Source organism: Globicephala melas, chromosome 6 (assembly GCF_963455315.2).
Source record: "Globicephala melas chromosome 6, mGloMel1.2, whole genome shotgun sequence".
NCBI classification, from domain to species: domain Eukaryota; kingdom Metazoa; phylum Chordata; class Mammalia; order Artiodactyla; family Delphinidae; genus Globicephala; species Globicephala melas.
This window is the reverse complement of record NC_083319.1, coordinates 104,265,772-104,293,331: the sequence shown is the minus strand read 5'-3', so window position 1 is coordinate 104,293,331 and position 27,560 is coordinate 104,265,772. Positions and strand designations below refer to the sequence as shown.

Sequence of the window (27,560 nt, the reverse complement as noted above, 5' to 3'; positions counted from 1 at the left end):
GGAATGAGCAAACTGAAGCAACAGCTGTGTGAGCTGGAACTTTCTTCCAGCCACAGCAGTAGCAGAAGCATCTAGTTTTGATCTCGGAGAGACAGCAGGGGCTAGAGGTCATAGGCAAAGTGGCCCTGACTCTTTTCCCCGTTTGAAAGCTAGAATGTTTCCAGGAGGCAAAAACTGTAAAAACAGGTACGAAGTTTATTATTAGAGACACGGCATAACCTGTGGGAGAGCCCACAGAGAAGCAGTTTGTTTATTTAAGACAGAAGCAAGGCAGAAATACATACCCAGAGAACAGTCCTGGAGTCCTGAAAGAGGAGGCAGTAAGGAGGTGATTTAAATCACATAGGGCAGTCCTTCCAGGTCTTTGTTTACACTTGACCAATTATCTTGTTTCTTTTCTCACACTTGACTGGTCCCAGGACACTCCCCAACACGCATGCGCAACTTTTTGTTAAGGTGGATCCCACTGCAGAGGCCTGTGGGTGCATGTCCACACTTATTATGCAGTGGCATCCCCTCCCTTTCTGACCCACAAGGAGCCTTCCTGCGCATGTGCAGTCAGGGAAGTTTTCCTGACCTCAGGAGTGGCCGTCTTATCTCTTTATTTCAACGGAGCTCAGCTTCTGCCACTAGCTTTGTCCTTGGAGTGTCTGGGTGAGAACAAAGCTTCGATTTTACTGCCCTTGACAAACACCAGCTGTCCAGCCCAGGGGACCATCTATCTCCTCTCTCAGATTCTCTGGGGAGGCTGAGACGGAGCTTCTCCAGTCTAGCTCTGGCTGTGCATGGTGCCAGTGGGGTGACACGGTGATGGCTTTGTTAAAATTGTACCTGGTGTGGTTTGCTGTCACTGCATTGTTCTTGGCTGTGTGGTTTCCACACCTGCTTCTCCTGTCCTCCCTGAGATGCTGTGAGATATCAGTATCCTATAACGAGACCCTTTCTGCTTATAAGACTGAGAGAGATGTCTGTGGTTGCAAAGAAGAACCCTGTAAGACGTAGCCACCTTATGAATCTTAGAAGGAAGAACCACTCTGACCATAGAATCCAAAAATGCTAAGGGCTCACGTTCTCAGGTGAAGGCCTGTGAGCTTAGCTCAGCAAATCAGACGTACCCAGTCCAGACTTTACAGCAGGAGCTGGTGAGGTGAGCAGGGCAAGACGAGAAACGTTTTGGTTGGCAGTTTCGGGGTGGCAGCAGCAGCCGTGGTCCCCAGCTGGCAGGGACGGAGCAGGCCCTGTGACCCTCTGCTTTCGGCGGCAATAGTTTCAGCGCTATAGTTGACACTCGTAGTGCGAGCACTTCAGCGATAGGGTCCAACTCTAACTTTTACAATGACGAAGGCTGTGCCTGCCTTTTCTTCCTTACTTTGTTAATCTATTTTATTTTCTGCCCACTCCATTACTTTATATGCAGTATGCTTTTGATGGACTTTATGGTTTGTTCCATAAGAAACAGAATTTCAAGATGACCTTGTGTCAGGATGAGAGCAAGAAAGTGCATTGACTAGAGAGGCAAGACTTGGAGCTGACTGGAGTAACCGACGAGATGTAAGACTTTGTCCCTTTGGGGTTACGATGAGCTCTTTTGTGTCTGTGAGGAATGGCTGTCTTGTGTTAGTGTTCTAACTGTGTTCTCTTAGATTCACTATTGGTCCGTTTGGTATGCATTACAAACAAGGCAACTAATGGCCAAAATTGTTTACATCTTCCCAGTGATCCAGCCTTCAGGGGAGTACAGACATCATACTACAAACCCTCCAGCCAATCTCAAGTCCACCCCCCCGGCCATCTCCTTTACCTCTCTCTCACACCGGGCCAATATTTCCCCTGCAGTGAATCACCCCAGGGCCAGGTACTGAACCACCGGAGACCACCCCTATACCCACAGCCCACAAAAATGATTCAAGCTATCCAGTCCTAGGCTGCTGACCCTGTCCTGCCTTCCCTTCCCTACAGAAACTCCAATACATTCTCTGGGCCATGCTTTCTCCTTTGCCCTTCCTGCCCTCTGTCTGGCCCATGTGCTTCCCCGTGTGGCCCTATGTGACATGCCATGATTCCTGCCTCTGGGGATCTGTGAGTATAAACTTCTTCCTCTGTGACAGTCATTCCCGTGTCTGCATGTCTTACCATACCTGATTGAAACAAATCCTGGGTACACATTTTAGAACAGAATGGGTAGGTGTGAGCATTTTTTTCAAAGTGTAATTATGGAAAGTTGGGTGTGCATTGGTGGGAGGAGCCAAAGAGCAAATTTGTGGGAGTTTCCCAGCATTTAAACTCCTTTCAAATATTCTGGGAAAGTTCCCAATGTGGCAGAAGCCACCTTTCACATAGAAGTTCCAAACACCAGATTCCTGCTTCCTCAGCCTTCCATGCATTTCGTTCACGAGCCCATGATTAATCAGATGCGTTTATCCTGACCTTTGTGTTGGGAGCTAGTGACACAATGAAGTAGGAATAGAGGAGGATTAATTCTGACAGCAGCAGGAGTGGCTGGTTTCCAGGGACAGCAGTGACAGCAGCACCAGTGACAGATGGTGCAAGGTTTTGCATCCACTTCTGCAGCAGCAGGGCCCACTATGCTGGTAATAGCTTGTGATTTGGGCTTTAGTCTGGCTGGTGTTTCCCTCGCTCTCACCTGTGCTCCGGGGGGGGGGGTTCTCCAGCTTTGTAAGTACACCTGTGAACTTCCCATTGCCCTTTAATAAAATCATTTTCTGCTTAAATTAATCAATAGATTTTTATTGCTCAAACCAAAGACCCTGACTGATACAATCTATTATTTTCCCTTTTCCTTCCCTCTTTCCTTCCTTCCTTCCTTCCTCCTAGCTTTCTCTCTCTATGCATTTAATACTTGCATAACTTTATATACACACAGATATACATATATATCAATATGAAAGTACTTATGGTAAAATATTAACATTTGTTAATTCTGGATAGTGGGAATGTTGGTGGTTACTTTTATGTGTTCTAATATTCTCAAAAGATAATGCTAGCAATCATAGACACATGTGTAAATATATGCATGTATATATCATATTTGTATATATCACATATATATCGGGTTGGCCAAAAAGTGCGTTTGGGTTTTCTGAAGATCTTACAAAAACCCGGACGATCTTTTTGGCCAACCGATATTTACATATGTACACATATATATCATGTATTATTTCAGTTTTCTAAGCCCTTTATTTATACTAACTCATTTACTCCTCATTACAAGCTTATGAAGTGGAGCCAGTATTCATATCCTCCTTTTACATATGAGGAGACTGAGGCACGGAAGGCTCTAGAGACCTGTCCCAAACCGCACAACCAGAAGTTAAACCCTGGCAGTCATGTCCTGCGTCCTTGGCTTTTAACAATACGTGGGAGATGAGATAGCAAGGTGCAGACCCCAGAGTGTTTTTAGGATGGAGAATGAGCTTCCTTATGGGCTGAGGGGAAGGAGCAAGCGAGAGGGAGAGGGAGATACGAGAGAGCCGGGCGACATTTGATAGATGGGGCCACCGGCAGGATCACAGGGCCACGCTTCGCCACGCACAGCAGGAGGAAAAGGACTCCTGATCTGATGCGGGGGAGAAGGAGGCAAAGGGTCAATTTATGGTTTGAAGGAAGGTGAACTTCCTTATCTGGGAAAGTGAAGGCAAGGTCACCAGCAAGGAGGCCGAGGAGGAAACAGGCAAGCTGCCCCCAAACCAGGTGGCAGCACGAGGGAGCCGGGGTCCTGCAGGGGAGAAGGGGAAGGAGAGAACCGCAGGCTGCTGACTGGCGGCTCTGTCCTTGGTCCTATTTTACTCAGAGCTGTACTGCTCTATTGACAGACAGACCCAGGAGATTCCCCATCTATGGGTGAGGTTGGGGGACCCCAGGAAGTGATCCTGGAGCGCAGGATCCTTCAGAGCAAAGAACGAAGCATCTTCGTAACCAGACAGCAAGTAATCTGCTGTCGGTCCCCACTGGACAAGGACTAGATAGTCACAGGCTCCTCCCCCTTCCCTCCAGAGAGGGTGTGTGTGTGTGTGTGTGTGAGAGAGAGAGAGAGAGAGAGAGAGGGAATGAGCATGCGTCTGTGTGCCTGCCAAGCTGGCGGTCCCTCCTGTGGACCCGCCTGGCTCTTACCTGCAGAAGCATCCGTGCCAGGCTCTCCGTGCTGTCCTCCTCAGCAGGACCTGCATGCGGCTTCTCTGGTCACCAGAGCTGGGAGCCTGGGCACAGCAGCCTGTCTTCAGAACTTGTCCAGCCCTCCCCAGGAAGCCAATCTGACTCTCAGTGTCAGGTCTCCCTCATCCGCCAAGGCATGTCCTGTCCCAGCATCTTTTTGACAGGGAAATGAAGACACCCAGCTGTGCCCTGCACCTGCCTTTCCATTCTGGGGGGACTTTGGCCAGCTGACCAGGACCTCCAAGCCAGGCTGGTACTCTGTTCTTTGAATGGCTTGTCTTCTGTGGTCACAGGTAAGAAAGGTGCCCCCGAGCTTGTGTTGGGGACATTGTGAGGGCGGTTCAAAGTGATATGAGCAGATCAGCAGCTTCTGGGCACTTAGGAGGGAGGTATGTCAGAATGCTGGAAGTTGCCTGCTTCTAGAAAAATTTTAGTCTTTTGGTTGTCCCTGCTGGGGCTGTTCAGAGCCCAGTGACAGTCACCCCCTCCCACTGGTGAGGGTGGCTCCGTCTCAGGACTTATTGGCTTTACTTTGTTGAATCTGCTTCTATGTCTTTATTACCACTATTCCTCTTTGGTCATTTATTTACTCACTCAGTAAATACTCTATATGCTTTAACAAAGGCTAACAGACATCAGTGTTATTCACTGACTTGGAAGATAGCAAGTTCTTCGTTGCTGGGTTTTTTGCTGAGGCTGGAATTTGTGGAGGAAAATGATCAGCTGGTATGGTAATCCAAATGACCTTTAAGATTCCACCCGACCTTGAGATGGCAAGCGATTAATTGATGTATTGAGCAGATCAAATATAAAAGCTAGAAATAGGCTCTCTCTTCCCTAAGCATCTCTGATGAAATGATTTGGAAGAAAAGACACTTTCATTTCCTCAATCAAGAGACTTTCCTTGGGGTGTTGACAGTTATGGGAGCGCAATGACTCCCATCCTTGGGATTGTGCCAGATGGCGGAGAAGTGCAGGATGAAATCGAAGCAGGTTTTATGGAGAAGGTGGGGCTTGTGAAAAGAATAGAATGGGGGTGAGAAGTGGAAAACCAGCTGCAGTAGGAAGATGGACAAAGAAATCAGCCCACATCACCTTGACTTCAATGGAACCAGGATTCAGGATGTGGGCAAGAGAGGCTGACTTGAGTTGGGGTATGGGGCGCAGGGTGGTCTAGACACACTGGTACATTGCAGCGATACAAGCACAGTGAGGATATTGGCGTCTGAGCCCTTTACATATGCAATATTTTTTGTACAGGTTTCCCTGTGAACTCCATTCACCCAGACCCACTTTACAAACAGGGACATCAGCCCGCAGACACCCACCCCCACCCCCGAACCTGCCAATCTGGCCACTTAGAGGATCAAAGGATCCAGGACTCTTTCTCTTTCAATAGCCTTCTAACAAGAGGTGGAAGTTTAATCACTGTCAAATACCTGGAAGAATTTCTCCTTTGGTTTCCGGTGACAAATTAATGAAATTATCATAGTGGGCTAATTACAAGGGATGCAAATTTGAGGCATTTTGCAGGAATTTGTCCGCTGGAGTCAATTCAGTCTCATTTGCACATTCTTCCAGAGGGTCCAGGATGTCTCTGGTTGGATCTTTATACGATGCAAGTTCAGCACGCCTGGACTTCTATTTCTTTTTCCCCTGTTCTCACTAATGGGGAAAAAAACACATGCTTTTATTTAGTGTGCTTGGTTGAAAGGTGAAACAGATTATAACCTTGGGATTTGTGCACAAGATATCAGCTGGAAGGAGAGGTGAGTGGAGCTGCACACAGAGGAACCTCTTAGAACCTCGGATCCAGGTGAGCCTGGCTTTGGGGTAGAGCACCTGTACCTTGTCGCCACCTGTCTGCCACAGACCTCAGTCGTGAGCGTGGCTGAGCAATGACAATCATGGTGCTAAGATCTATAAAACACAGTCGAGTACTGGCTGAGTTGCCCATACAAAGTTATCCTTCTAGTTGGCACCACTGAGTAGCACTTGAACATGTTATAGTTTAGAAGCTGAAGATGTGAGCTTGAATCCCGACTTCATAGCTTTTTAACTATGTGGCTTGGGCCAATCAGTCAACTTTTGTGAACAGCAGCATTTTTTTAATTTAAATAAAAGAGATAATAATAACCCTTCCCCATACCTTCCTAGGGGTGATGGGAGGCGCAAATGAGGTCAAAGGTGAGAGGCACGAAGGTTCACTTGTGTCAAAGATGCATCATCCTAAGAACGCTTTCCTGGGCTCACTCAGGCTTGGCAGTCAGAGGGAGCCACGTGGAATCCCCAGGGAGCTCCGCAGTGCCAGCTCCCCAGGCCCTGCTGGGGAAGCGGTCCGAGGTTCAGCCCACAGCCGAGGCCCGGCCTGCCCTCCTTCTGATGTCCAGCGGCAGCCGGACCCCTCCTCTGAAGCCATGGGCCCCTCCCGCCCTGCACTCCCGTCCACGACAAAGCTCGGGCTGTGGTGGCTTCTTCTGATCCCGGCAGGTGAGTGGGGATGGTCCCTAGGGCATCCTGTCACACCTGTGAGCTCATACATGCCTCAGGGAGGAAACTCCTGCAAGTGGGCTGGCGGCAACCGCCAGAGCCGCAGGGGATGGAGCTGTTCCACCGCGGGAAGGTGGGGGGGGGGCGATCGCTGCGTCGCCTGAACCTCCCCGAGTCGCAGTGCTCCCCATCTGCAAAATGCCAACTGCACTGTGACCCTCCCAGGGCTATTGTGTGGTGACCTGGAATGACAGCCTGTGACTAGCGCCTGGGATACCGCTGGCACACGGCAGCTGTTCTTACCGATGATCTGAATTTTAGAGCAGTAGTTCTCGACCTGCTCAGGCAGGAGAACCCTGAAGAGGTGAAGCTGTTTGCAGAACACGGTGAAATCAGACACGGATGATCCCATCAGGCACCTGGGGACACTCTGCCCAGCTGATGAGAAGGAGCAAATGCCTGTGGTTTGAGGATAAACAGGCGAGATGCTCCAAATGGAAGAGAATTTCATGGCTGGCATTAGTGGTTCATTACAAGAGGATGGGAGTGAAAGTTCCCGGGGCCAGGTTCACGATGACACGTGAAGCCCTTCCCCCTGCAGCTCACTCCACACAATTGGGCTTCTCCCCCACGTTGCTGTCCCTTGGGGCTCCCCAGTTCCAGGCTGGATCTCATCCCCTGTCTGACTTCTTCTCACTGCTCTGCACCCCTCTCAGCACTTGTTTTCACCCCTTATCCATCAGTCACAGAGTAACTGACACTGCTTGAGCACCAACCATGTGCTGGTTGCTTTGTAAGCTCTAACACACAGGATCATATTTCCTCCTCGATAGTGTTTTGAAATAGGTTCTGGAATAGTGCGCCCATTTTGCAGATGAGGAAACTGAGGCTCAGTGAGGTTAAGTGGCTCTGATTGGACAGGAGAGGGAGCCAAGCGCCCAGCACCACGGACTCCCGGAGACTCCTCTCTCCCCTCCTGTCCCACAGCATCCGTGCAGCAGGCCTCCCCCACCCAAGCCGAGGACCGCCTCTTCCAACACCTCTTTAGGGGCTACAACCGCTGGGCGAGGCCGGTGCCCAACACCTCGGACGTGGTGATCGTGCACTTCGGGCTGTCCATCGCCCAGCTCATCGATGTGGTGCGTCTGTCCTACCATCCTTTGCCCCCTTGGGATCGGCCTCAGACATGGGCCCCTTTCTGGGGCTCCTCGTCCCTCCCCAGCCCCAGCCCTCCCAGCCCACCTCAGTCAGAGCATCACCCCACGGAGCCTGGGGTTGCTGCATCTCCCTCCCGCTCTCAGCCCTGAAACCCCTCCTGGGAGGGCGTTGACAGGCAGCGGTGGGTTTCCTAAATGCCCTGCCCTGCTTGCTCCGCCCGACATAAGCCCAGAGGACCCCGTGGAGATAATCTGAGTGAGGGTGGCAGCGTCAGGAGGGGTGGTGGGTTGGCCGGGCTTGCGGTGTCACCTAACAGGTTCTCTGGTGAGTGGGGGGCCTGAATAAGCCCCTCCCACTCTACCTTGTTTTCTGGGGCTCGTTCATCACTCTCATTGCTTTCTTTCCCGCTACTGACCAGGATGAGAAGAACCAAATGATGACCACCAACGTCTGGCTAAAGCAGGTGAGGGCCCCTCCCCTGGGCAAGACAGGAGCGGGGTGGGAACCCACAGACCCCAGCGCCTCCCAGGACTCTTCCACTGGAAGCATGATTCTGAATTTACCTTTTGCCTGAGTTGCCACTCGGGATGTTCCCAAGGCCAGCCAACTGCAGACGGCTTCTCGTGAGGGGCTGTGCTCTTGTGTGGCCAGGCTCTGCCCAGCACCTGAGAATGTCACCTACAAGAGCCACGTGGTCCCCTTTCTGGGCATTGCCTACGTCCCTGCTACCGTTTGCAGATCAGCTTACTGAGTCATCACCGAAAGCCATGCAAGGTTTAGTTCTGCCATTTTATAGCTGAGGAAAACAGAAGCAGAGGGCAGCTGGGCTAGACAAGGGCGGCCCAGGTGTGCCCCACTCAGAGCCCCAGGCTCCTTCTGCAGGAGAATGCTGAGTGCTCTGTGTCTATGCTGCCTAACAAGCTACCCCAAAACTCACTGGCTTAAAACAACGGACAGTTTATTACATCTTTAGTTTTTATGGCTAGGAGTTTTAGTGGTTTTTTCCGCTTTGCACGGGGACTCCTGGGGTTACTGGGTGACGTTTGGCTGGTGGCTGGTCTGCTCTGGAGGGTCCAAGATGGTTTCACTCACAGGTTCATCTATCAGCAGAGATGTCTGGAAGGCTCTGGAAGGTTCTGTAAGCCAGGCCCAGCTGGGCTCTTCTCCAGGCCCTTTCAGGGTCTCTCTGCCTGTTCTCTCCAGTAGGAGAGTTCGGACTCCTCACCTGATGGCCCAGGGACCCCAGAGCGAGGGTCCCAAGAGACAGGAAATGAAGTTGTTGTCTCTTAACCAGAAACTGCCTCAGCATCAATCCTGGCCAGTGGATGGGTAGCCCTCTTTGATGTGCCATTCTTGGGGCAGAACTTGGGGACACAGGCTTTATAACAGCCTGAATATATTCTCTCCTCTTTACAGATGAGGTGCAGAGCCATGAAGGGACTTGGGAAGCCATAGCAGTGCAAGGGTCAGACCTAGAACCTGGGTGGCCATAATTGTCCCCATAGGCCAGTTACCTAGGCTTCAGGGACTGGAGTAGGGAGGAGAGGAAGGAGCCCTGGAGCAGGAGTCAGGCCAACCAGCACCACCTCTGATTAGCCTGTGATACCATGCAAGTTAGTCTCAGAACCTCACTTTGCTCATCTGTAAAATGGGGCTAATATAATCTATTGCCGATTAATATAACACAACTTGGTGTAGATGCCCCCCAAATGTTGGATGAACCTGAAAACTTAACAGACAATGGACTGGGGGGAGGGGGTACATTTATGAAGACCAATCCCTTTCAAAATTATTCCTCAATGTCCCGAGAAATCCTGACAATTTTAGCAACACTTTTATCTTTCCTACTTTGCAAGTCTGGACCCTCTCTCTGCCTAAGCCTTCCCCTACAGAAAAGCAATCAGCACCACTGCTGGGCAAGCATCTTCCCAGGTGTAGTTTCAGTACCAACGGCAGTTTTGTGAGATGATTTTAGTTGGCTCTCAAACCCTTTTTTTAAATAGTCATATATTTATATTTTAGTGGATGGTTTCAAGTGCTGTGGGTTTTCCAGTTATTTCAGTGATGTAAAATTCAAAAATTTATGTAGGTTTAAAAATAATGAACTAATTTAAAGGAAAATACTAAGTAAATGCTAATATAGGCAGTGCAAATATATTGGCCAAAATTATGAAGCTGGGACTTGAGTGCTTGAAGTTTGTGAACCATTGAGCTGGATCAGTGCTTTTCCTCTCATGCGCCTGCTTCCTGCAGACACTCCTGTTTCCCTTACTTCTTCCTGGATCCCTAGCCAGTTGATGTGTTTGTGTAAATGTTACATGACTTTCCTTAGAGGGGAAAAGGCACCACGCATGGGAGACTTTTCAAGGGCACATCACTGCCCTATTTTAGTGCAAATGCACAAAAGCAAAATGGCCCCTAGAATTAGGGCAAGTTTGGAGACAGGGAAGGCTGGGTTCAAGCCCCAGTGCTGCCACTTACTGACAGCGTACCCTCTAAGCCTCAGTTGAGAAAACAGATTCGCTTGGACCAGACGGTGGAAACAGGGATCCTAGAGGGCGCTCTAGCGCACAGTTGGAAATCCACTGGGTGACTCCCCTTTCTCAGCTGTGTAACTCTGATAAAGGGGTTGTTTTACCCCTCTTGTCCTCAGTTTCCTTATCTGTTAGATGGGGAAATACTTCCACCTGCTCTGCACTCTTTGCCCGGGTGTCCCACTAAGGGTCTTCCTAGACAGAGGGTGTGAAAAACCTTTGTAAACTGCGATGCACTAAAAAATGTTACTACGAATGAGTGAGGCTGCTTGCCGGGGTCGTCCAGCTAGGGAGTGGCAGAACAGAGGCGGGACTAGGGTGACCCGTCCTCCAGATGTGCCCGGGACTTTGAGTACAAGAGTGGGGGCAAAGCGAGGGCTAGATTATTTTAGACTGGACTCCCCGTTCCCATCTCAGGGCCCTATCCTGGCATCGCGGCCCTTTCTATTCTGTGGGGCTAGGTGAGGAGCTCCGGGTGCTCCAGAATCCAGCTGCTGGGCGTCCCCAGACTGCCCTAGGTTTGCCCCGAGGCTCCCTCCCCCGGCAGGGCTGCTGACCTGACTCCCCTCCCCACGCACAGGAGTGGAACGACTACAAGCTGCGCTGGAACCCGGCTGATTTCGGCAACATCACATCCCTCCGAGTCCCTTCGGAAATGATCTGGATCCCCGACATCGTCCTCTACAACAAGTAGGAAACGGCTGGGGTTGTGGAGGCCCCTTGGGACCCCTGAGACAGGGGGTTCCCTGCGAAGGGCGGGTAACTTGAGCCTAGGCTGGGTTGGACTTGGGAAGTGCGCCCCCTAGTGTCCAAGCTGCGTGGCCTTTCTTTCAACTCCTGCTTTGCTCATCCTCGCCTCACCACATTTTCTCTTGATTCCCTTATTTCTTTCATCTTGTTCTCTCACTCATTCACCCAAAATTTATTGCGCACCTACTGCATATCAGTGCCTGCGCTGTGCTACTGGGACACAGCTGTGCCAACACTGAGCATTATTTGAAAAATAGGATTGGTGCAGGCTGTGAAAAAAGTACCTGAGTGTTGGAGATTTGCAGGATGGCATTATTGTTGGAACAGGTAAGCAGCATCCCAGGGTTACAACTTTGAAGGGATCAAGCATGGGTGTTTTAAAAAGTATTATTTATAGTTGCCCTGTATTCAAAACCAAAGAGGACCAATCTTTGAACATAATGACTAGAAGTTAGTAAAAGGCAGGGGAGTCTAAAGAGAGCCCCAGAGGACCAAGTCGGGTTGTTTTAATAGAAGATATAAAGAGCTATAATTTCATTCATGTTTGGCATCAGGTAATTCTTCATTTAGAAATGAAGAACTTAAAAGATATTTGGCATGATGTTTGTCTAAAAATATTTTCTGAAGTGGGACTCTAGGGACCACTAGTTCCTGGGGATATGAATAGGTATGAAAAATAGTTCTGTGGCCAAATAATTTTAAATAACATTGTATGTCGTTAAAACCCTTTCTGCACCCCAGCCCCAGCCCTTTGGAAAATGTCATTTTAAATGTTGTTAGAACTTGTACAGACAAGAAACCCCTTTAGCCCAGCATTTCCCAATTCATTTGACCCACATTCAGAAAACCTATTTTTAAACAATAGAATAAAGGGAAGCAGATCCACTTCTGAAGTTAGGTGTCTCCAGATAGGTCAGAGGGGGGTGACAGTGATGCCTTTACACTGCGCTGTCCTGGTCACGCCCAAAGCCCTGTCATCTGAGCCATCTCTGTAAACACACATTCAGCATGAATTACCTGCAAGGTCTAACATTGCCACTGGACTCACGGACCCCTCACCCCGTATCTGCACCCAGGATCCCTCTAGTTTCTGCTTCCTGTGCACCTGGCAGAGAGCAGGAACAAAGTCCTAGCATCAGATAGGACCCAGAGTTTTAGGATTGCCAGTAAGGCTTTGTCCAGTGTTACTTGATTATAACACGAAATTCTTTTGATAGGACGAAAATTCAAACCAAATTCTTGCAGACATTTAAAGAAGGGTATCTCCTCCACCCACTCCACTTCTGGTTAAGAAGACCCGGGGAATTGCTTCTCTCTTTCCTCAAAATGGGGGCACATGTTGCCATCTAGTGGTGCTTCTGTATGATGACAAAAATGCCTTAAAAACTTTTTTTTAAACTTTTGCCTTGATCTGTTTGTAACTCCCTTTCAAAGTTCTGGTTTCCAACGTGCCTACCTCTCTATCCTGGAACTACTTCAAGGGAAAGAAGTCTCTCTTCCTGTGTATTCTTTTATTTTATTTTATTTTATTTATTTTTGGCTGCGTTGGATCTTCGTTGCTGCGCGCGGGCCTTCTCTAGATGCAGTGAGCGGGGACTTCTCATTGCGGTGGTTTCTCCTGTTGAGGAGCACGGGGTCCAGGCACGCAGGCTTCAGTAGTCGTGGCACGTGGGCTCAGTAGATGTGGCTCACAGGCTTAGTTGCTCCCTGGCATGTGGGATCTTCCCGGACCAGGGCTTGAACCTGTGTCCCTTGCATTGGCAGGTGGATTCTTAACCACTGCGCCACGAGGCAAGTCCCTCTTCCTGTGTATTCTTCTGGTTCCCCTGTCTTTAGGATTGATCGTGGGAACTGGATAGGGAGGGAAGGCGGGGGCTAAGAGCTCACTGCGCCACCTCGCAGGGGGAAATCGGACTCAGGCCCGAGTGGTCACCGCTGTTCCAGTGTCCCCTGTATCCTCATGGGCCCTTAGATGCCTTAAGGGCCCTCACGACGCCCACTCGGGCCCCGCCCTCACTCACGCCCGGCCCCCAGCTCGGCCCAGCAGCTCCTCCAGTCCAAACACACACTGTGAGTTTTATCCTTTCCCTCCCCTGTTCTTTGTTCTGCGGATGCTCTGCTGGTCCGCTCTCCACCCCCAACTTTCTGCCAAATCCTACCCTCCATCAAGGCTTTGCTGAAGTGGCAGTGGGCATGGTGACCCTGCTCACCGGACGCGGGTTCCCCCCAGTAGTTATAATGCTGTTGCCAAACCGCCTGCCTGGCGTTGTAGGTGTTCAGGCCTGCTTCTCAGTTCCTCGTGGTTCCCTAAGGGCAGGCATGAGTCTCCCCTCCACCAACAGCTCCTGCAGAGGCCCCAGTGGGTGCGGCTGGCTCAGAAATGCATGTTGGAGGAAGACGGATGGTGTCTTCCTTCACCAGCAAAGATGTCAGGTGTCTTCTGAGGAGGGAAGTAAAAACCTCAGGTGCAAATGACATGACCCCCAGCAGAGGGGCTTACTCACCATCTGCAGGGGTGGGGGGTGGAGGAGAGAAAAAATACTCATGTAAACAATCACTCTAAAATGTTAAATGAATACAAACAGGCCATCAAACTACAAATATACCACATGATCACAAAACCGTAAAAATGCTGTATGTGTTATCTAGATGACAATCAGATATACATGAGATATAGATATATCTCATATATAGGTCTATAACATCAAAGCGTTAATAGTGGTTATTTTTAAAATTCTTGGTACTTTCCTATATTCTTAAAAATTCCTACTTTTGTAATTAAAAAGATGGTGTCTGAAAGACAACTCAGGCAGCTCTAGATGTCTGTGTGCTGGGGAGTCTTACCTGCACAAATCCCCACAACTTGGCCTGGTCCGGCTGTGTTATTGGGGTCCCCCCGCTGAGTGTTATCTGGAGCAGTCTGGCTTGGGTGCCTGGGGTACACAGGGTCCCCCCAACGCCTCTCCTCTCCGCAGTGCAGATGGGGAGTTCGTGGTGACCCACATGACCAAGGCCCACCTCTTCTCCTCGGGCACCGTGCACTGGGTACCGCCCGCCATCTACAAGAGCTCCTGCAGCATTGACGTCACCTTCTTCCCCTTCGACCAGCAGAACTGCAAGATGAAGTTCGGCTCCTGGTCGTATGACAAGGCCAAGATCGACCTGGTGCCGATGCAGCAGACGGTAGACCTCAAGGACTACTGGGAGAGCGGCGAGTGGGCCATCGTCAACGCCACGGGCACCTACAACACCAAGAAGTATGACTGCTGCGCCGAGATCTACCCCGACGTCACCTACTACTTCGTCATCCGGCGCCTGCCGCTCTTCTACACCATCAACCTCATCACCCCCTGCCTGCTCATCTCCTGCCTCACGGTGCTCGTCTTCCACCTGCCCTCCGAGTGCGGCGAGAAGATCACGCTCTGCATCTCCGTGCTGCTCTCGCTCACCGTCTTCATGCTGCTCATCACCGAGATCATCCCGTCCACCTCGCTGGTCATCCCGCTCATCAGCGAGTACCTGCTCTTCACCATGATCTTCGTCACCCTGTCCATCGTCATCACCGTCTTCGTCCTCAACGTGCACCACCGCTCCGCCAGCACCCACAACATGCCCCACTGGGTGCGGGTGGCCTTTCTGGGCTGCGTGTCCCGGTGGCTTCTGATAAGCCGGCCCCTGCCACCCTTGGAGCTCCGCGACCCCCCAGATCTGAAGCTCTGCCCCGCCTACCGCTGGCTGGAGACCAACGTGGATGCGGAGGGGACGGACGAGGAGAAGGAAGGCAGATGGGCGCGCGCGGGTCATTCGTCCCCCTTCACAGGCGTCCCTTACAGCCATGGGGGTCTGCGCCCAGGGGCCTCGGGTCCCAAGGCGGAGGCCCAGTTGCCGGAGGGTGGGCCCCTGCTGTCACCTCACATACAGAAAGCACTGGAGGGCGTGTGCTATATTGCCGATCACCTGCGGGCCGAGGATGCAGACTCCTCGGTGAGTGGGGGCTGGGGGAGGGGCTGTCCCCTGGGTGACTCCACCGGCCTAGTAGGGAACACCCTCCAGGGTGTTAGCTTGGGTCAACCCAGGCTCCTCCACGAGGACCCATCTCCCTTAGTCATGGCCTTGGAGTCTGGAATGAATTGTGGTGGAGAACGTCTAGCTGGCAGCTCTGAAGACGTTTATTGGGTAGGAGGCAGAACAGCAGTAAGAATGTCCCCGCTCAGCCTAACTGGGAGACACAGGACAGAGCTGGAGGGCGTCTCCCCACGTCACCCTCACGCAGGCCATTTCCCACCCTTGCCCGTAGGCGGGGTGGGGGGGAACTCATCGGGAGACCCCAAACAATCCAGCCTCCCCCTTTGTCCTGACGGGCCCCTCCTTCTTGTCCTGGGCTCTGGGCATTTTGTGAACGTCACTGTTCACTCATGAACACTGAGGAAGCTTGGATGGGCCTGCGGGCTCCCCTCCCCCGCCCCCTGCTGTGTCCTGCCACTGCCCAGGGTCACAGAATCCTTCTTATCAATTTAGGGAAGGATGAAAGGCCAGGAGGTTATTACTGGGTGGCCTTGCTGAGTAGATAAGACAAATTAATTGTTATCTAATCCGGGAGCAGCTAGGACTCCAGATCCACTTGCCTGGGCTGTAAGCCCCAATTCCACAAAGCCCCTACCCCCCTGCAAACACCACCCAGCCCTTCCCTGGGCCACACCTACCCTCACCTATCCCCCCAGCGGGTGGGTGAGTGGGTCGGGAGGTAACATGGGGGCACAAAGTCTTCACCATTTTGTAACTTCTGAGCGTTGCGTTTAAATCACTGCAGGCCCCCTGGGAGGGTCCATGCCCCTGGGTGACTCTAGAACCTTCTGTGTCCCCCCAGCCTCCCTTACCGGGAAGTTGAGAGCCTATGGAAAGGCTCTGGGCTATTATCACAGGGGTGGTATAGGACGGAATCGCTAGGAGAGGGCTGTTTGAGTCTTGAGATATCCCTGTTTACCCGCCCCCCTCCCACCCCGCTCCTTAGCTCCCAAGGTCTCAGTGGCGTCACCGCTGTCCCCAGTGCCATTCTTACAGGGGCTGCGCATGGGCGGGACACCTCCCCTTTCCCAAGTCCTCGGTCACTGTGCACCTGTCTCCCCTGCAGGTGAAGGAAGACTGGAGGTATGTGGCCATGGTCATCGATAGGATATTCCTCTGGTTGTTTATCCTCGTTTGCTTCCTGGGGACCGTCGGACTCTTTCTCCCGCCGTTCCTAGCTGGAATGATCTGATGCCACATCGCCTGCTTTGGCCCAGACGTGGCATAGCTGACAGTCTTTAACGGCTGCCGCCTCTGGAGTATGCCTTCGGAGTCAACGCCATCCAACTACAGGTGCCTTTCCATGGCGTCCGGACACGGAAGCCTTCTTGGGATGATTCACTTGACAGTATTGTACTTTGTGCTGAGAATCTGCCGGGCACGGAGCCCTGTTTGGATGCTGAAGAGCTGGGCCAAAAGGAACTTGCTCTGCAGAAGGTTACGACGTGGTGATGACAACGTGAAGACGTATGAGATGCTCCTGGGATGCAGACTCTGAGGGATGCGGGTGGGGGGAACCCAGGGGTTGGGGAAGGGCCATGAGAGGAGGCTCAGACCTCAAAGGAGGGGTGCGTAGGGAGAGAGCGCCTCGGGGGCGTGGAAGGGCTATGAACAGCATTTGGGATTCAGGAACAGCCCGAAAAGGCAGGGGGGACAGCCAGGCTGAGGTGGGCTTGAGGATGGGGAACAGAGGGAGGAGGTTGGAAGGGGAAGAGAAGGAGGAGGGCCACAAGTGGGGCGGATGCAGGTAGCTGGGCCGTCCCACCCACCTGGAAGCTCTTGTGACAGCCCAGACTTCCCCTACCTTTAGCCCCGGCCTTCCCCGTGCAGACCCGCTCAGCACCAGCTGGCCCTCCGAGAGGTGTGGCCACACTGAGAGTCCCCGTCTGCAGGGGCGCTATCTGTCCTTCAATGCGCGTGGACAAACCAGAAGGACACCCCCAGCCATTCCTGACCCAACTCAGGCCCGCGGTGCTCTCCCCCCGCCCCAATACACAGGATGAGTGGTGGTCAGGCCCCAGGCATCCAGGACTTTTGCTTGGAGGAGCTGAGAGGAACGAGCTGGATGGCTTTGCACCCCGAGACGTTGCAGGACCCCTCCCTTTCCCAGCCTGCCCGCCCTTCTTACCCGAAGCCCCGCGATGTCTTCTGACCGGCTCTGTGCAGCCTGTCTTGCCGCCTGGAATCCCGCAGTCCCTCGCCCCAGAGCCGTGCAGCCCGTCCAGCCCATCCAGCCCGAGGGCAGAACCTCGGCCCTAACAGATGCGGCACTGGGTCCTCCGGACAGGGTGGGGACTCTGGACGAGCAGCCAAGAGGGGCAAGCACCTAGTTCTCTTTGACCTTCAGAGTCCCCTCCTTCTAAGCTCCACTTGCTCTCCCTGACAGACCCCGGGGGACCCTGCCACAGCGGGTCCAGTCCTCCTGCCTCAGTTCTCTGCAAGACCCCCCACTCAGAGGCCATCCTGGTTCCTTCTGCTCTGCAGATGCAGCTGCAACCTCCGCCGTCCTCCCTGCTGGCTCTCCTGGAGCAGTGGTGCTCCCAGACTTGACCTCCTGGTGCAGCGATGTTCCCTCTTGTTATTCCGTTTCCCACCCAACTGGCAAGTGAGTCAAGAGATCAAATAAAGCCGAAGGGCTGCTCAGTCAGCTGTGGGACCCCTCCCCAGCACCCCTGGGACCACCGCACCCCCCCAGAGCCCTGGCTATTTGATGGCAGCTGGGAGAGTGCCACTGGCATCCCTGTGTGGCCCTGGAGGGGCTGCCTGGGACCCCACTGGAAAGTCACCCCTGGCTCAGGTGCGGGGGGGCGGGCAAAGGCCTGGGGCAAGCGCCTGACCCCGCTGCCCTGGCATCACCGCGAGCCCCGGGGAGGGGGGGGGGTTGAGCCCTGGCTTCAGCCTTTGATCTTCGCCCAAAGTAAGCACAATCGATTCCTTCCAGGGCCGAGGCCCGTGGTCATCGTTACCCGCCCCGAAGGTCAAACAAACAAAACAATCAAACCACAAAGCAAATGGTACAATTTTAATTCCTCCACAAGTCAAATAGAAAGAAGGTAAAAGAGTGTTCTGCACAAACACAAGAACGGGAGGGAGGGAGTGGTTGAGAAAGGGGGAGAGAAGACAAGTAAGAAAAGAGAAGGAAGGGGCCAGGGAGGGAAGAACGGAAAGGGGGCGAGGAATGCGGGTCCAGTTTGGCCTCGTCTCTCCCCTTCTCCCCTCTTGGTGTGTGGACAACACAGCCTCCTGTGTCCCGACTCCCAGTAGCTTGTCCCTGGACTGTCCCAGGTCTCCCCTCAGGGGCACATACGGCTGTCAGTCCAGACCAAACTCACATTAAATAAATTCCACTATACACTGTACAAGAAAGCCAGGTCCATCCCTCTTGGCACCAGCCGCCCGCCTCCCCAGAGAGAGCCCCTCCCGGCCCCTCCCTCTGTGCACGGCGTGGGGCGGGGCTCCGTGGGCGGGGCTCCGTGGGCGGGGGAGGAAAGATAAGAGCTTGGTTCCCCAGTCAGCCCGCCCTTCACAGGACGCGTAAAGCCATCGTGGCCGCAAGGGGCCCCAGCGTGGCCCCCTCAGGCCAGGCAGCAGTGGCTGGCGGACAGCAGTCACGCTCCCTCTGAGCCCTCTTTGTCACCCCCTGCCGTCTGCAGCCCTGAGTCACCTCTGTCCAGCTGCGGCCTGAGCAGCACAGTCTGGGGGCGGGGTGGGGAGAGGGGACGTGCAAAATGGCAGGGGAAGGAGGACTCTCCTCGCCTGCCCCCCCCCCCCCCGGGGGACCCATAGGACCGAAGGTCAGGCAGGGGCCGGGGCAGGGAGGGACACGGCGGGCGGGGGCGGAGACGCAGGCGGGAAGCGTTGCCCTCTTCACTCTGCCAGCGGCTGGGCCAGGTTGGCCAGAACCTTGGCCTGGTCCACGGCGTCCAGCAGGTTCTTGGCATCCACAGCCAGCGTGTGGGAGGCGGTGAGCATCTGCCGTTTGCACTCCTCACTCAGGGAGGTCACGGCGTTTTGCTGCGCCAGTCGCATCTTATTGATGAGCTCCGCCAGGTCCTTGTTGAGCAGTTTCTGGGTCCCCTCGATCTGTAGGAAGAGCACACGGGAGGGGCTGGGACCCTGAGGGGCCGCGACGTGCAGGCCGGGAGGATGGGGAAGCCACACGGGAGTCCACCTGGCGCTGGCCCAGGAAGTCGGACGTTCTCTGGGGGGTGGGTCTGACCCAGGCTTGGGCTGAATCCAAGGCCAGTGCGGGCTGGGGGCCAGGTCGGCAAGAACAGACACTGCAGGCACCCCAGGCCCCAGCCCGCCTACGCCAGCGCCCTCCGATCCAGCCCCAGAGACCCTCCCTTTGTGCCCTCATACCCTCGTGCTGGCCCGACGTGGGTGAATGGTCAGGGGTCAAGTGCATTCACTCATTGGTTAACTGTGTACCATCAAATCAAGAGATCAGCGACAGCGGTTTGGGCTGTAGGGTTTTATTTACTACCATATCCCCATGCCTAGTGCACTGCTGAACATATACTTGGCGCTTAAGAGATATTTACCAAGTGAAATGAATGACTGCCACTCTCAAGCCGGACGGGGGCTCCTCTGGGTTCTTGCTGCCACCCAGAGGGGGCGCAGGAAATGCCCAGACGCTCCTGCCCTATGCGTGGTCACAGTGGGGACAGTGGTGGGCTGCAGGGGTCGCCTGTGTCACATTGCTGACCACCAGGAGATGGTAGATCGAAAGCTACAGCCTGGCAGAGGGTGCGGTGATCTGCTGGAGCCTGTGGCTGGTTTCCAGACAGAAAACCAACACACGTTCAGAGGCACAGCCTCAGTCTCCAGTTCTGCGGTAACAAATTACCACAAACGCCGTGGCTTAAAACCACGCAGGTTTATTCTCTTACAGTTCTGGAGGTCAGAAGTCTGGAATGGGTCCCATGGGGCTAATGTCAAGGTGACGGCTGGGCTGCGTTCCTTCCGCAGGCTCAAGGGGAGAATCTGTTCCCTGCCTTTTGCCGCCTTGAAAGGCTGCTGCCTTCCTTGGCTTGCAGATCCTTCCAGCAGTGGCATCATTCCAACCTCTGCTTCTATCATCCATCTCCTTCTCTGACTCATAAGACCTCTGCTTCCACCTCCCTCTTACAAGGACCCTTGTGACTACATTTTACCCACACGGATAATCTCAAGATCCTTCACTTAATCCCATCTGCAAAGTCTCTTTTGTCATGTAAGGTCACGTAGTCACAGGTTCTGAGGATGTAGACATCTTAGGGGGGCATCACGCTGCCTACCACTGGGACCATCTCAAGTTAGAGCACCAACACTCCCATTTTGGTTTTCAGTGATTGTTTCTCACTTAAATAGAGAAAATCGATTAAACGATCAATTGAAGAAACCTTAACGGCTATTTCTGTGACACACTCACCTTGACCTTAGTATGGAGGGTACTAGACAAAGAATCACAGGGGGCGGTAAAAAGAAGGGTGTGTCATCCTTTGCATGTCCTCACGCAATAAGAAGTCATCACAACCATCTGAGACCTAAACTAGGAAATTCACCCTAGGAAGCCGGCCGGGTCCCCGGGTGCCAACTCGGCCCCCTTGTGGTGCCATCCCAGATATGCCGTGCAGAGCCACCCGCTGGCGGCTCCCAGCAGAGAGGAGGCTGCCCCAGGTGGCCCTTCTGAGTCTCCTGTGTCAAACACAGCTGGGGCAGGTGAAGGGGGCATGTGACAGCTGATGTCACCGACTGGCACAAGGACACTCACCTCTGTCCGCGAAGACGACGGCAAGGACGGCAGGAGGTCGTCCACACTCGCGATGAGCTTCCGCAGCGTCAGGCCCACGTTCTGGGAGAGAAAGGGGCGGGGCGACCGTCAGCTTGGCTTCTTTTGAGAAAGCCACGTCTCCCTGGGGAAGAGCCCTCCTGGGATGGTGCCTGCCTGCCGAGGGTACCTGGGACTAGATTCCCTTTGACCACCTGGCTCTAATGGGGGTCTTCCTGGGAGAGGCACCTAGCCGGCAGCCTGGGATGGTCGGCCCCTCCCCCTTCCTTCCAGGGCTGAGCAGCCCGCCTCCCCAGGCCACGGCTCCGCCCTGCCTCTCACCTTCACCACCACCACGTAGCCCTCGGGGGGCAGCTGGCAGAGCTCATTCTTGAGGTCCAGCACAGCCCGCACCAGCTCCATGACGTTAAGGTACACCAGGTCGTGGGTCCGGTCCAGGTTGGCTGTGGGCTGGATGGACTGTGTGGGTCGGGGGAAGAGAAGCAGAGGGCCCAAGGGGAGGGCGGCGAGTCAGGGGCACACAAGCCATTCTTTCCTGGGCAGGCACTGCCCACTCAGGCGTCAGCCCAACTGCTGAAGCCTCTTCTCCGAAACAGTAGCGCCCTGTCCTGGGGGTGCCTCCCTCCCTTCTGCTTCTAGGGCAGTGGTTCTCACATTAGAGTCTGCCGGGGAGTCTTAAAAACATACTGCTGGCCGGCCTCACACCAGACCAACTGAACCATCCCCTGGGCCTGGGGGCCACGTGGTTTCAAAGTTTGTCAGAGGATTCTAACGGGTAACCAAGGCTGAGAACCGCTGTTCCAGAGTGAAGCAACCAGCATGGGCCCCACAGCCACGTGGGTGCCGGGAGCCCAAGCGCGGCTGGAGAATGGGAGGCGGGCCACACCCCCTGCTCCTCGGGCTGGACCAGTGAGCTTTCCTCCAGGTCAGGGAGGGGCCACAGGGAGACGGGGCACTGGCCTTCCCTTTGCTTTTTTATGAATTAGCTGTGTGGGCTCAGACAAGGCCAGCTTCAGCAGAGCCAGCACCTACCTGCACGCCCAGCCTCGGTGGCTTCTCTGGGGGGCCCGTGAACTCCGCTGCAAGGGGGGAGGGGGGACAATGAGCGCAGGGTGTTCTCAGCACCCCGACCCCTCCCTTCGTACCTGCTGCTAACCCAGCAAAGCCCCTCTCCACTACTACGAGGAGACCCGGGGAAATGAAACCCGAATCCCAGGACGATGGCGGGGAAAAGAACCTCTGGCCTCCCTGGTCCTCTGTAGTCAGGGATTTCAAAGACAGAAAAAGCCAAAGTCACGCAGAGATGGAGGGATGGCAGGGGCTGTTCCAGCCTCGGGGCTGCTGCACCCTGGGCCCTGACACCCTGACCTTGACAGTCATGAGGGAGAAGCCCACTCTGCAGGCAGCAGGTGTCCGTGGAGCCCCGCCCAGGTGCAACAGCTGCTGTGCAGTAGGTTTGCGAGGCTTTTCCCTCTTGTCTGCTTTGACCATTCGGGGTGGGTGGGGTCAAGGAAGTGAACTGGTAGAAGCAGCATGCTATTTCCTCCCCACTCTGATGAGCAAAGGCACACACCAGCCCTGTGTAGCTGCCTGAAGTAGACGTCAAAAGACCTGGGTCCACTCTCACCTCTGCCACCAGGGAGCTGGGTGACCTGGGGCAACTTACTGACAGTCCCAGGCCCTCAACTGTCTTCTGTCAAATGGGACGGTTCGCTCACAAGGGACCCTGCAGGAGCCAGACTACTGCCTGGGCTCAAATCTGAGCAGATCTGAGCTCTGCTAATCACTAATCGTTAGCTCTGCTAATCACTGTGGGTAAGTCACTTGACCTTCCTGTGCCTGTTTCATGTCCTTTGTAAAATGGGCATCGTAAGAAATTGTACCTGTCATATAGGAAGGACTGCTGTGGGATTAAACGAGTTGACATTTTTCAGCACCTTGGGCCAGTGCTTGTCACCATCATCACAGTCATCAGTCCCCCCACCCCATGGTGATGAAGAGCCTGGCTCACTGCCAGCTCCACCCAGCCAGCCTGCAGCAGAGGGCCTTTAGGCTCCAGGAAAGACCCTGCGGGCTCAGTGGGCCCCGCCCTCTTTCTCTCTTCGGTCCCTGGGGCCTGGGGAGGAGCAGTCACCTGGGAGAGACGGGCGGAGCTACTGTAGAGCCTCCAACGGAGTGGGTGGGAGATAGGATCACCAACTCCTCCAAATAAATGCAGCCACCCAGAGAGGTGGGAACAGGCGGCAGATGGAGGGGGATGGGGTGGGGCGGAGGGTGGGAGGTGGTGGATATCAACTCCCAAACCGCGCTTCTCTGCACACTCTGAGCTCAGACAGGGCAGACGTTTCTTCCAATTGCAAACACACTCCCTTTGCCGCTCTCTGCCCTGGGCAGGGGTGGCGGCTGCTTACAAGATGTCAAGAGGAAACTCCTGCCAAGAGGAAGGGCGCTCACACTTACTGTAGCCGACCTCCTTCTCTGGGGTCTGGAAGGAAGGAAAGAGAACAGGTCACTGATGCGGCCCTGGGACCACCCACGTCCCTCCTTGGCCTGTTCCCCACCCCCAGGTGTCCATTTAGAGGTTTAGAGATCTTAGCTCTAGGAGGACCTGGGGACCTCCTGACCGCAAGTGACCTGGGGGCCCTGTGGCCAAGGAAGGCGGCGCTAAGGGTGCAGCTCGAGTGTGAGCTCAGGGAAGGAGCCTGTGGAGATCAGAGTGAAGGGGAAAGACGTGCTCCCGAGGTGAGAGGCAGAAAGGAAGAGATGGGCAGGCCTGGAGCCAGGGTCCCCCCGCTGACTGCCAGGCCCTCCCAGGCCTTCCCCCTAAGGCAGAGACCTCTCGCGGTGACTTACCAACGGGGACTTGTCGTTCATGTAAACCATGGGGTCCTGCAGAGGAGGAAACCAAAGCAGAGGACTTAGGATTCTAGAACTAAAACCCCCAAGGATGCATGGAGAGCGCTCACTCTAGCCAGCTGGGGAGGCGAAAGGGGACACAAAGTGACACGGCGGCCTGGACATCTCTCCCAGGGGAGCACGGTTATCAGAACGTGCCCGGCAGCACCGCAGGGAATGCGTCCCTTCCCGCCCCGGGGCTCAGCGGCCACTCACCAGGGATCGCTCCTCCTGCCTCAGCCACTGGTAATCTTCCACCATCTGCTTCTGCTGCTTCTCCTGGAGCTGCCGCATCCTGACCCTCTCGGCCTCCCACAGCTGCTGGGCCTCCTCTCGGCTGCTGGGTCGGATGAAGTCCTCCTCCTGGGAGGACAGCAGGGAGACAGGAGAGGACACAGTAAGTCCAGTCCCCACACCCAGGAGGGACAACCCTCTGGAGAGCTTTGCGGGAGCCACACGCCTTGGCCTCACCGGCTGCTTTTTTCTTGTAAAGTTGTCCTTAAATCTGCAGCCATCTATGCAGACAGTTATTTGTGGGTCCGTCAGCCGCACATACACGCCTGTGTGTCAGTGAAATGCCGAACCCAAGCGCACATAGTTTAACAGGCATTGTTTTCAAACGATCACGTGATCTGTCACTACCATTTTATTTTCAAATAACTGTCCTAATAGTATTTTCTCAGTTGGCATTTGTCATGGCTACTGTCACTTAGTACAGTTGGAAATGCAAAGCCAGCCCTCTGGGAAGCCTTGGGACCTTATGGCCACCTAAGACGGCGGTGGCGGGTCTGGAAGCTTCGAGGAGCAGTGGTGTGCTTTCCCCCAAAGCTGTCCACAGTGGGGTGGGACCCGAGAGGAGGAGCGACAGCAGGCACCCATCTGATCATGCCTCTTTACTACAACATACTCTTTATTAAGAAGGTAGCTTGGGTTATTTAACCAAAGGTTAAAACAAATGCATGAGCTAAGAGATGAAGTGAAGAACACAATTTAAAGAAATAAGGATCTATAGATACGCAATAAATGCTTCCTCTCCCTAGCTTTATTTTTTATTTTATTTTTATATTTATTTTGCGGTACGCGGGGCTCTCACTGCTGTGGCCTCTCCCGTTGCGGAGCACAGGCTCCGGACGCGCAGGCTCAGCGGCCATGGCTCATGGGCCCAGCCGCTCCGCGGCACGTGGGATCCCCCCGGACTGGGGCACGAACCCGCGTCCCCTGCATCGGCAGGCGGACTCTCAACCACTGCGCCACCAGGGAAGCCCTCTCCGTACCTTTATTAATCTAACCCTGTTTTAACTCATTTGTGGGGCTTTGGATCTATTCATAGTTCTACCTGCTATCTCTTAAACAGAAGGTGTTGCATGTTTTCCTGTTAGTTCTCTTCCCTCAATCTTCCCCAGGGTTCATTTATATAAATATCTTCTCAGTCCCTTTAAACTGGCTTGCATTGTTTCTGCTGCACAACATTACTTGGGTCTCCTGGACACAGGAGTGTTATTGGCATTCTTTAGATTGCATATATCCTGGGGCGGCCTTTGCCAGGGGCATGTGACCTTTCCATGACATTCAGGCTGGCAAGCCACTCAGATCCTTTCCTTTGAACTGGCCAGTTTACACACAAGTCACTTACATAAAATGCTAAAAATTATTCTCACTCTACTTTAGCAAGGCATAGTCTCTGCCAAGCCTCTAGAAAAGATTATCCCACCAAAGTCTCTAAAACACACTTGAATATAACACACAGTTTGAAAATAGTTACACTGGTATGTTTCTCCTAGGCTTGTTCAGCTACAATTACTGCTCTCAGTTTCTAACAATACTTCTCATCATAAGTTTATTTTCTTGCTGAAATATTCTTTGTTTGTTACTCTATTCAGTAACTGTTTATTAAGCAGCTACTATATGGCAGGGATGGAGTTGGGTGCTGGGAGGGCAGTGATGGTTAAATATGCAGTGTCCCTGTTCTCATGGGTCCAAGTAACCAATAGTAGAACGGGGTTTCTCAACCTCAGCACAATTAACATTGGGGACAGATAATTCACTATCGGGGGGAAGATTTCCTATACCCTGTAGGATGCTTGCAGCAACTCCACCCACTAGACGCCTACAGCACCTCCCCAGTTGTTTAAGAAAAATGTCTCCAGATGTCACCAAATGTCCCCTTGGAGTTGAGAGCTACTGAGTTAGATCTTATTTTAGTAAAACAAATTTCAGAACATAAGAGTATTTCATAACCATAGAATTGACAAAAATAAATAAGATTTACTTCACAACAGTTGATGCCCCCAAATGAGGGGATTTTAAGGCTGTAAATATCCTCAGTTAAACGCCAACACCTGCAAACACAATGGCATGTCTACCGTAGGCTAGTGACAAATAGCGACAAATAGAAACTAAGTGTCAAACATTCTGAAGACAGAGTTAGGAATCTCCAGGTATAAGAAAAATGTACGGACTGAGGAAGACTAGAGTAAATACCAGTAGAAGGAGTTGCCAGACTCAAGAAAACACTATGTAGTTTTGTAATTGCCAGAAGAAGATTCCTACCGCTCAAACGTCTAGCATGCGCCAGGCCTGATCACCACCTTACCGAATATTTTCACATGCATCGGTAGGTGTGTTCCTATGTCTTCCAATCGTCTCATAACACTCAAGGAGCAAATTACTATTATTATTTCAAATTGGACCTCTTCAGGGCTTACTGGTATACCTCAGGTGTTCTTATCAGGCAATGAATGCTTACATTGCTGGTCATTTTAAGAGAAATCAGGTCCTTGTGGTGTTTTAAGACGACTCTGATAAGCTTTGACACCTTTTATAAATTGGCTACCCCCCATCCTGCCAGTCTTATTTCTACCTCCACATGCACCTGCCTTGTTCTAGAAAAACAGCTCCTGCACTCATCCTATGGTTTCCCATCACTCAACCTTGGCTCCAACCAATGCTCTGCCTCTTTCATCCCCTGCATCCCAGTATTTTCCCCTCCGAATCGTCCCCATCCACTGAGGCCCAGCTGCAGAAAAGAAGCCGGAAAGAGTTGTTTTTCCCTCTGAGCTCCCACTGCACTTTCGCTGTACCTCTATGTGCCACTCACAGCTTTGTGGTTTGCATTTCAGGCAAGTATGCACCTGCCCTGTTCCTTCTGGCTGATGGTAAGCTCACTGAAGGCAGTTCTCCCTTCAGAACCTAGGACAGAGCCCAGCAAAGTGTCCCTTTAAAAAGGTGCTGTTTATTGAATTCTATTATTATTTTCAACCTCAATTGTGAGGTCTTCAAGGGGGAGATTGCTGCCATCCTGACGCTGGCATGGAATCCCACAGATTCTCAGATGAGTCAGGCAATAGAGTTAGTCAGTAGAAAAATTGTTTTTGTGGGAACAGAAATCTCTGATTTTTGTTAAATGCTTTCAAATGCTTTGCAGGGAGCCTATTATACCTTTTCAGCATTCTGCCTGGAAGAGGCTTTCTCGATGTTTCTGATGTATACCATGAAATGGAGTTTATGTTTTTAACTTTTTTGTTGTTGTTGTTTAAGAAATGCTCATTATGTTATTTTAGGCAGACTTTCCTTGTGGCAAGCACTTCTAAACCCCTGACAGAAAAGGTCTTTTTTTCCTGCCGCACAGTCTGTCTTTACGGAACTGAACAAAGTCCTTACGGTGAGTCAGGGATTAGACAAACGCGGTGCCATCCCTCAAATGTACAAAATACCTTCTTACT

The 27,560-nt window shown here is 52.9% G+C and overlaps 2 protein-coding genes across 8 annotated transcripts in view; one reads left to right on the top strand and one right to left on the bottom strand.

Moving 5' to 3' along the window:
- Positions 1-590: 590 nt before the first annotated feature.
- On the top strand, positions 591-20,472 carry CHRNA2 (cholinergic receptor nicotinic alpha 2 subunit). Of its 5 annotated transcripts, XM_060301283.1 has the most exons (8): positions 591-654; positions 4,338-4,466; positions 6,331-6,663; positions 7,651-7,802; positions 8,240-8,284; positions 10,936-11,045; positions 14,081-15,089; positions 16,237-20,472. In XM_060301283.1, the coding sequence occupies exons 3-8, from the start codon at positions 6,336-6,338 to the stop codon at positions 16,360-16,362; spliced, it is 1,770 nt and encodes a 589-aa protein (XP_060157266.1). In that variant the 5' UTR covers positions 591-654; positions 4,338-4,466; positions 6,331-6,335; the 3' UTR covers positions 16,363-20,472. The 5 variants fall into 5 exon arrangements, with proteins under 5 accessions (XP_060157266.1, XP_030734952.1, XP_060157265.1 ...); XM_030879092.2 differs by lacking the exon at positions 591-654 and having other exon boundaries at positions 4,068-4,466; positions 6,431-6,663; XM_060301282.1 differs by lacking the exon at positions 591-654 and having other exon boundaries at positions 4,068-4,466.
- PTK2B (protein tyrosine kinase 2 beta) overlaps positions 18,178-27,560 on the bottom strand; it is a 130,369-nt gene continuing 120,986 nt past the window's right edge. For all 3 annotated transcript variants that reach the window (XM_060301279.2, XM_060301281.2, XM_030879088.2), the window contains exons 25-31: positions 24,055-24,201; positions 23,797-23,832; positions 23,404-23,428; positions 21,976-22,022; positions 21,265-21,402; positions 20,926-21,006; positions 18,178-19,253 (exon numbers count right to left, since the gene is read on the bottom strand). In XM_060301279.2, the coding sequence (XP_060157262.1) occupies positions 19,038-19,253; positions 20,926-21,006; positions 21,265-21,402; positions 21,976-22,022; positions 23,404-23,428; positions 23,797-23,832; positions 24,055-24,201 (690 nt within the window). In that variant the 3' untranslated portion in view covers positions 18,178-19,037. The remainder of the gene's footprint in view (positions 19,254-20,925; positions 21,007-21,264; positions 21,403-21,975; positions 22,023-23,403; positions 23,429-23,796; positions 23,833-24,054; positions 24,202-27,560) is intronic.